This window comes from Temnothorax curvispinosus, unplaced genomic scaffold (assembly GCF_003070985.1).
Source record: "Temnothorax curvispinosus isolate PA1 unplaced genomic scaffold, ASM307098v1 QBEX01004092.1, whole genome shotgun sequence".
In the NCBI taxonomy this organism is placed as follows: Eukaryota; Metazoa; Arthropoda; class Insecta; order Hymenoptera; family Formicidae; genus Temnothorax; species Temnothorax curvispinosus.
Genome location: NW_020213872.1, coordinates 91,775 through 100,663, shown reverse-complemented (window position 1 = coordinate 100,663; position 8,889 = coordinate 91,775). Strand labels below are relative to the sequence as shown.

General features: G+C 38.0%; 1 protein-coding gene across 1 annotated transcript in view; it reads right to left on the bottom strand.

Moving 5' to 3' along the window:
- The window catches only part of LOC112453143 (neurotrimin), a 65,448-nt gene extending 57,112 nt beyond the window's left edge, over nucleotides 1–8,336 (bottom strand). The window contains exon 1 of the mRNA XM_025013711.1: nucleotides 8,187–8,336. Coding sequence (XP_024869479.1) covers nucleotides 8,187–8,336 — 150 coding nt within the window. The remainder of the gene's footprint in view (nucleotides 1–8,186) is intronic.
- Nucleotides 8,337–8,889: the final 553 nt, after the last annotated feature.

Sequence of the window (8,889 nt, the reverse complement as noted above, 5' to 3'; positions counted from 1 at the left end):
TACACGCTCCTTTACAGGCGGTTCGATATTAGCTCCCGTTATCAAAACTCACGTCTCTTCGTTCCGCCTATGCGCAAAGGGATAAAGTTCAAACTTAATTGCGCCGCTAATGCGCGATCTAAATGCATGCGTGACGCGAGCAACGAGAGACTGCCTTTTTTTCTTGCCCTGTATAAAGCTTGTGGCATATTTTTAACTTAGGTCGGAAGTTTCTCTCTTTTTCTCACGGCCGGTAGAAAAGAGATATCTTTGCGAACTTTAATTAATATTGCCGTTACGGTACACCTTTGCATTTTTCTCTTGGAGTGCAATTTTAACTTGACGGCGCAATTTAATGGATGTAAATGTCACGAGAGCGTAATCATTATTCGTAATTATTTAAATGGGAGAGGGCGTAAGCGCGTGAATTAATATTTTTCCTACTAGATAAAATGTCGCGTCGAATCAACTTTTGGGCCAACCTTTAACTCCCACCCAGTTAATACGCGAAAGGTCGAGAGGATTAAACCTAATCGTCCCGCTAATGCACGATCCAAATGGATATTTGTCCCGCGGGTATCCGAAAGAAGACCGCAACAATGCGGGAACGGCAAACAACATTGGATTCCCTGTGTTCCAAATCTCTGTAGTAATTACGCAGCAAATTGTGCCGCCTGTAGCAACGTATACCATTAGCCGCGGCAGAGATTAGACACGTTTGCGTTTTTGTCAAAAGAGCTTAATTAATCGAAATATGAGCAAAGGCAGAGGGATATTTCGCGCGAAAAGTATCTTCGGCAAAAAAAAACGTACGTGATAATGTGATTTAGACGCGTCTATATAACAAGCGTACCTGTTAACGCGCGATAAACGTTGCACAATTTTGAGTATCCCGCAATTTGCATTAAACCATATTCATCCGATGATATTCAAATTTAGTTAAGTCTACTGGCTGATTAATCCAGTACAAGCGCGATGGCGCATATTACCGGGAGACTGTGCTCTCGACTCCAATATTTATTTCTGACGTGAATGAAATAAAACGCGAAGAATTGGGATTAAATGAGATTATAAGTATATAACTGGGCGATCAACGAAACGTCGATTCTTTAATTGCCTGACGTTAATATCGGCTATTGATATCCGGAGATCACGGACGCGATTCTTCAATTAACGAATTATCTAGCTTTACGTCGCGGTTGTAGATCGCAAAAGCACGACCATTGAAGCGCGATCGTTTCGGTAATCTGGCGTTCCAAATGCATATCGATCTCACGAGCGCTGCGACAGGAGATTTACATTTTCTTTGCTCGTCCACCCTCTTCGCCCCCCTCCCACCGATTAAATTACATTACAATGCTCCGGGTCTGTCAAACGGCGGAATAATCCCGCAAATGTTCCTTTATCATTGTCATGAAATTTACCATCGTGAAATATTTCGTGAACGCGAATCCTTATGAATCTTCGGGGGACGGCCTAAACTCCGGCGACATCATTCCTTTGTGCCCTTTTACATTCATTATACAACATGCCGTGGACTAAAGGCAAGGCTAACTGCCACGTTAATTCTCTATCTAAATGCACATTTACTTCATGAATATCGGTCTAATATCGACTGCGAGCGGCAGTCGCGAAATCTGTCGAATCTTCGCGAGTGAAATGTGTACCGCGCTGGCCCGTCTTCGGTCGTCAAATTTTTATAATAGATAGACTATTCAAATTCGCGCACTTGGGTATTTACTTTAATGTCGATAAAACAAGGGACTAAAACCGCGCTCTCTTTTTTACATTATAAAATTCACTAGACTACGACGTCGATAATATTATTGCGCCGAGACAGAGTGAAAAATTGTTCCCCTCCATTAATCGCGTTTGCTTTCTAATTAGCGAGATCGATTATACGTTTACAAGGTTGCCAAGAGTTACGGGCTTGTGCCCTGTCACGCTTGAGAACAACCGAGGGGTCCGAAGGGGTTCGTCTCGTAAAACTTTTAACTTCATCAGCTATCCATTTAAGCAACGTAGTTAGTATATTTTACAAATTGATGCAATTTTCCATGCATCAAACGTTGGATTTCTTTACCTTTGCGCAACTAGCCTCAGTTACGAAAAACAGTGTAAAATGGATGCCAACGAAATATACCACAACTGGATGTAAATAATGGATAAATGATTAAATACTTAAGAGAGGGAGATTACATGCGTGCGCGGTATTAACGGCAATCATATTTTCACAGCGAAAGCGAGGGGATAAGTGCCTCCATTTACCACTGTTTTTCACCAATTCCCGATTGCAATTGGACAGCTGGAAACAAATAGAATCCGGGGGGCTCAGCCAAGTACACCGGTACATTCGGGCAGTTACCGAGTTAATAGTTTGTGGATTTAATCCGGCGAATCCAGTCACCATTATATAATGGCACTGTAGATCGTTCCAGAGAAATGGTTGAATCGAGTGAGAGAGTCCCGGATTAGCGGATGCATCAGTGCTTACAGAGGACCATGATTAATCCAGCCCTATGGCCCGAAAGCCGATGAGTCGATGGCGCGGCCTGCAGGCAGACGAAGCGGAACGCGGAGACGGCGGCGGTGTTTGCGAATTCAGATTGATCTGCGACTGCCAGATGCAACTCCTCTCGACGACGTGTAAATTCGCTTCTCCCGTCGTCGGGGATATAAATCGTCGGTGAAATGAGTCGGCGGGAAATACGGTGGAGAAGTACAACGATCGCGATCCTAAGTGCCAATTAGATGACGCCCCCCCAAGCCCCCCCTCCCCCCCCCCCCCCCCCCCCCCCCCCGCGCCCGGTCTTATTGGAAGAAGATCGGATCAGTGTCGGCGACATTGATCGCTGAATATTGCTGAATATTACGTATCCGCGTTGAACGTTATCATAATGAAGAACCATTACCCCTTCATTAAGGAGTAAAACGATGAATGAGCAATGAGCGTATCGTATATCTTATATTCAGGCACATCTCGATTTCATTTCAAGTATTATTCCAAGTTCTAGTTCGCGCAAGATACCGCGCGCCGTTAAATTCGCCGATAATTAACGTACCGTTATTATTAATGAACCAAGTTACATTGTCTCACACTTAGCTGTGCCAGAGGCGGCGCAATTAGTTCGTTATCAATGTTATCATCTAGTTGTTTTAATTATTGAAATTGACTTGTGTCACGACGCGAAGCTGTCTCGCCATATTTACGTTTACAAAGACAGTCGTGCGCGCTTCAGCTCATAATTAGAACTGAATCACAGATAACGATCGAAAGGAACGACGCGACGCGACGGTAGGAACCAAACGGTAATCGGCTATTCGACTTTAAGCCCAGTCGGGCATTAATTAACGAGTCGCAGCTATTCGAGTCGAGGAGCCGAATGCGCGGACCGAAACTTTACAATTAAAATCTAAAGCGGAACCTTTAGCTCTCGGTCGAAACTATAATCTTGAGAGGACTATGCTCAATCACTCGGTCAACCTATTATTATATCCCGGGGCCATAACTTAGTCCTGCTTTCATGAACACCTATTATAGCGTTGCTATACTGAATGTCCCAATTCCGTCGCGCGACCTGTCGAATGCATGATTGACCGAGAAGATGTAATTGTTTCAAAAGCAAGACTAATAATGCAGCTTCTACTAATTAAACTTTCAAATGATTAGCGAAACAGGTCTCGAGGGATTAAATAGATCATAGATCATATAGATTATAGGTCATCTTTCGATGAAAACGGAGTTCATTCCTTTATTACGAGAACCGCAACGGGCGCTTAATGCATTCGGCTACAATTACCATTCACCGTCACACGTTATTTTCATCGTATACCAGTGGGCGTAAGCAGTGAGATATCCGTCCGTTCGCGATCAATGACGGAGAACATTTGACATCCGGTACGCCTGACGTGACTGACGAAAAGCTCGTGGCCGAATATCGCGTCACCTGGGGAAGTAAAAGGGTTAATGCCCGCGGCGGCGCGTATCACGCGTAAACCGGGAGAGCCTGGAGAGGCGCCGTTATCTCTCTCGCATCGTGACGATTCGAGCTTTCCGGCATAGTTGCAGGCTGTTATCCGTCATCTTAATGCATAGCCGGAACACCGAGCGACGCACCGCTGGCTTATAAACGGCGCGATTATTCCGCCCTATTCCTATCCATCGGGCTCCCCCATCTTCGTATGACCAACACCACGTCGTCGTCCCCACGTAAGCAATGTCGGCCGTGGACGGGTCCGCGTGGTCTCTATATAAATGCATCGATTTGAATTTCATGTCGGGGCGAGCCCCGGCGAAGGATGAATAGTTTTCAATACCTTTCCTCTTGTCGATCCTTCGCGATTCCAGTACGCCGTTCATCGCGTATAAATCTTCCCTCGCTCTCGCAGATGCTCGCTATTCTTCGAATTTCGTAGTAACTGTGTTTCCGCGAGGAGCTGCACGCTAATATATATGTAACTTATTTGAAAATATATATATTTGAACGATTGATTTAACAATTGATCGTTGAGAAAAGCTCTATCTACACAATACAACTTGTGGACCAAGAATGATGACTATTATTATGCTAATGTTTTATATGATCGACAATTAGAAGCCAAATAACCTCTATCGTCCCTTAATTAAACAGCCCTCAATTAATTCTCGATTGATGGAATGTAATTCAAACGTTGTGGAAGCCACAGTGCGAATGGCAGATCAGTACTCAATTGCAATTCGGGCAGCCTCGTGCATGAAACACAGTTGTTACAATATTGCTTCTAATTGATCAAAAAAATAAAAGATTTGCAAAATAATAATATTTATAGAAAAAAAATGCTATGTATGTAACGATAGAATTTCTTGTATGTAAAAATAATTTACAATTAGATTAAGATACAATGTTAAGTGCCAGACATTATTGTTATGATACGAATAGCCAATTCAATATTTATTTGTACGTAATAACTGCATGTCATTTTTAAATCCAAAAGATATAAAATATTATACTAAAAGCAACACCGCAAATGATCATAATGATATCATAAATATCGTTACGCGAATGTAATGCGTAATAAGCGCGTTTGGTATAAAATTAAACATGTAATGAGCTTATGCCCCAAATATCAAGCTTGTGGCTTTCATACATACATCTTACATGCCGCGGACATTAACGAGCTCTTCAAATTGTGTAATTAAATTGAGTAATTAAATCGTATAATATACTTACAAATAAAATTTATTTATATTTTATATTTATGTATACAAGGTGTCCCATTTTAAATAATGCATTTTAATATCTCTTCTGTAACTCGTCATAAACAAAAATGCTTCAGACAAAAGTTATTTGGTTTGAAGGGGGACACATGATTCTGATGTAAGTCAAAAATGTCGTAGATGTTTTCATCGTTTTCAAAAAATTTCAAAGGCGACTAATTTCTTAAATAAAACTTGATTTTTTCCTTGAGATAAAAGTTATAGATCTTGTCGAGACATTTTCAAAACATTATAATAAAGCTCTCCTTCGTTAAGAATTTCCTGAGATATTTTAAATTTTGTCATAATATTTTTCACGAAAAAGAGCTTCATTATAGTGTTTTGGAAACGTCTCGACGAGATCTGCAACTTTCACCCCAAAAGAATCATATTTTGTTAAGGGTGTCCTCCGATGCATCATTGAGAAGTTATGCGCCCTTGTTCGATCACCTGAATGGAGTACGTCACTCCAGTCAACACTAGGGAGGAGTTAATTGAAAGGATCATGGGAGCTTTTGATCAAATCAGGAACAATATTGAAATGTTCCAAGCAGTAAGAAATGCAATGCTACACAGATATGATAAATGTAATCAAGTCTGCAAGGCAGACACTTTGAGCATCTCCTGTAATAAGATATACAAATAAAATTTAAAAAATCAACAAAAAATTGTTAGACATCACGCGCAATACTATCGTGGAAATTGCTTACTTCACCAGGCGATACGAATAAAAATAAAAAAAAGATTTTTAAAATTAATTTTTATATATAAGATATAAATACATTTTATATGTATTCTTGTATAAGACTTCACAGTTAGAATGTAGTAAAAGTGTAGTAAAAATAATCTAATGTGCCAAGTGCTTTCAACAAGACTTTGTCAAAGCATTCTTTTTCGTCAACATTTTTCAGCAATTATAATTCATTGGTGCAGCTAACATAAATAGCATTTAATGTAAACAAAGTAGCCGAGCACTTTCATTACAGTTCACAAAGTTAATGCCCTATTGTTTGAGACGCTTTTTCGTTTACACTGCAACGGCACCCTTTTCTGCGCGACTTTCTTATTGGTCGCGCTTTCCTACTGTCTCGAATACCAAACAAATATATGCTCAGAAAAATCTCTCGCACACCAGCTTATTTATAACCTAACTTCGCGCGCGCACACCAACCAGAAAACGAATAAAAATGTAACCATTTATTCTAATGAGAGTTTATGCGCGAACTTTGCATGACAGTTGCAGCAAATTCGTGAAAAGCTAGAGCTGTGCGTATGTGTTGAGAAAAATCTGCGTGATTATTTTGGGCGCACTTATTTGACGAACAGAATTTTGCATCGATACAAAATCAATTTACGGTTATGAGGCAAAAATAGATATTTGTTATCTTAATGCAAAAAATTTGCATTAGAATTTTTGTCGGTATTATTCGATTAATATCATTAATCATTCGAGTATATATTTACAGTTCTATTACATATTAATCGGGGACAGAGGAAAGGCTGATGAGCAACCGATCCCTCAAGTCGGGAACTTTATCAAATTCCTCCTTGAGACGCCGTTCTTCCTTCACGCGGTTTTCATTCCCTAATTAGTACTTCGCGAAAGCCATTACCTACATAACATTGTCACTAAACCCACTTTAGCTGACGACAGCTGAACCGGAATTGCGAATAAAGACCGAATAAGATCGTTCCAGCTTGTACCCCGATGAGTATTCATTTTTATACCTCTCTACGTAATTTTACTAATTAATTAACTAATTGCTTCGGCTACGCAGAAGGATTCTTCAGGCCGCCGTCTGAAGTGCGGCGGCGTAAAGAGCGCCGGGGAGAGATAGAAATTCATTAAATTTTTTTTCGTGGTTTGCCAACGAGGTCAATGGGTTAAACAACTCGACCCATTGTATAGTTATTCCCGGATTCTCTTTTATTCCAGAATATTTCTATGAGTGATGGTTTTAATCTCGTAATATATCGTATCTCTTATATGCTATAAAATCTGCTAGTACCAACGACATGTAAAATTAATAGTATAACACACTAATTATACAACTATTGAGATTATTATAAATTATTTTATTGTAATTTTAGACGCATTAATGTAATTATATATGTAAAATATACAGCTTCTTATTTTATTCTTATTTTATTATTCTCAACCTGATCTGACATGACGGAACTATCTCAGACAATATATAAAAATAATGAAAATATGAAAGATATATTGTCGGTTATACGTATAACGACGGTGTATTTGCATTATTTTAAGATTTTGACCGCTACTTCCTAACATGCATCGGTAATACTTTTGCATTAATATTGCAAAACTGTCGCGTCACTTAAAGTGACTTAGCGCCATTTAGATACTTCTTATCACGAGGGGGGCATTCGCGGTAACTGTGAAATGGCCGCGCGGAATTTCGCAGCCAGTTCCTAACTACTTATTCATGAATTATTCTCATAAGTACGCTATAAAAACACATTTTATGATCCCTCAAAGCAAAACTTGAGGTATAAGAATACATCATGGCTGATAAATAGATTGTCTGATAAACAGTTTAAAACGTTAAACAGTAACACTGCGATGAAAAAAGATGTTATTATTATTTCCTAATTTATAGATATTTGTATCTCGATTTCTAAAAATGAAATACTATTAAAATTGAAATATTTATTAAGGTTTTTATGGCAAGCGTGTTGATTCATTTATAAGAAAAATAAATTGGATCAAAGTAGAATTAATTTCTTGTTAATAAGAATCTAGATTTATTATAAAAAAAGCTTTAACTACATATATGTGTATTTAATGTTAATTATATAAACAATATGAAAAAGAGAAATGGTTTTTAGAGAATTTTGTTAAATGCGGCAAAAATATTGCGGCAGGTTTAATTGGCACATTGATAATGTGACACACTTTAATGAAGAGTTGATTAGCGCTTAAACGTATACGTATAAAAATTCGAATTACCTTGTATCCGGCGAGATCCTGAACTACACAGGAGAGAATGGCTTCCCTTCCCACCGGCGCAGTTACATTGGTTATTGGCTCTTTGAATTTAGGATCTAAAAGGAAAGATAAAATTGCATTGTTGTAAAGAAGTTTGTATAATCGACGCATCATGATAAAAGAATTTGTTTACCCTCAAAATAATCAAATGAAATAATATAAATATTTGAAAATACTTCAAACATGTCGGTACATTAATTATGTATATTAATTAATTACAAATATACACTGTTTCTATAAATAGTGCGTCGTTTTTATAAATATCGATGACATTTTATTTGGATTTGCCTAGATTTTCTATTTAAAACGAGTAAACTGATCTATTTATTTACTGTTTAAGTTAAAAATTCAAATTAAATAAATTATCTTACTATTGATTAACATCAAAGTTAAATATATTTGTTGCTGTCGTTGCTTTATTATAAATAATTTCTATTAGAAAAGATAATTTTATTATCTTACTTATTTGAAATACTTCTTATACTCAGAAAACATTTAATTAAGTTAACTTTTAAGTGATGCTATTGTCACATTTGGCCTTATTTCTTTAAATATCTATTTATTTATGTTTGATTTAAAAATTCAAATTAAATAAATTCCCTCGCTTATTGATTAACATCAAAGTTAAATATATTTCATGCTTCATTAAACAGATTCAATTAAA